General features: G+C 57.7%; 1 protein-coding gene across 1 annotated transcript in view; it reads left to right on the forward strand.

The window, feature by feature from the left end:
* EXOC8 (exocyst complex component 8) overlaps positions 1-402 on the forward strand; it is a 3,591-nt gene that overhangs the window by 1,341 nt on the left and 1,848 nt on the right. The window contains exon 4 of the mRNA XM_015560586.1: positions 130-402. Coding sequence (XP_015416072.1) covers positions 130-402 — 273 coding nt within the window. The remainder of the gene's footprint in view (positions 1-129) is intronic.

Raw genomic sequence — 402 nt, forward strand, 5'->3', positions numbered from 1 at the left:
CTCTTCCTTTCCATTTGCCTGAAAGATATTTTTCCATCCTTTCACTTTCAGTCCGTGTGAGTTCCTTCTAATGAGGTGGCTCTCTTGTAGACAGCAAATGTATGGGTCGTGTTTTTTTTATCCATTCAGCCACTTGAAGTCTTTTGTCTCCATGGAGTGGGTCCAGGAGCTGCCCGAGGACCTGGACGTCTGCATCGCCCAGAGGGACTTTGAAGGGGCCGTGGACCTGCTGGATAAGTTGAACCGTTACCTGGAGGGTAAGCCCAGCCCACCCCCCGTGAAGGAGCTGCGGGCCAAGGTAGAGGAGCGCGTCCGGCAGCTGACCGAGGTGCTGGTGTTCGAACTGTCCCCGGGCCGGTCCCTGCGAGGCGGCCCCAAAGCCACCCGGCGGGCGGTGTCCCA

Source organism: Myotis davidii, unplaced genomic scaffold (assembly GCF_000327345.1).
Source record: "Myotis davidii unplaced genomic scaffold, ASM32734v1 scaffold295, whole genome shotgun sequence".
Lineage (NCBI taxonomy): Eukaryota > Metazoa > Chordata > Mammalia > Chiroptera > Vespertilionidae > Myotis > Myotis davidii.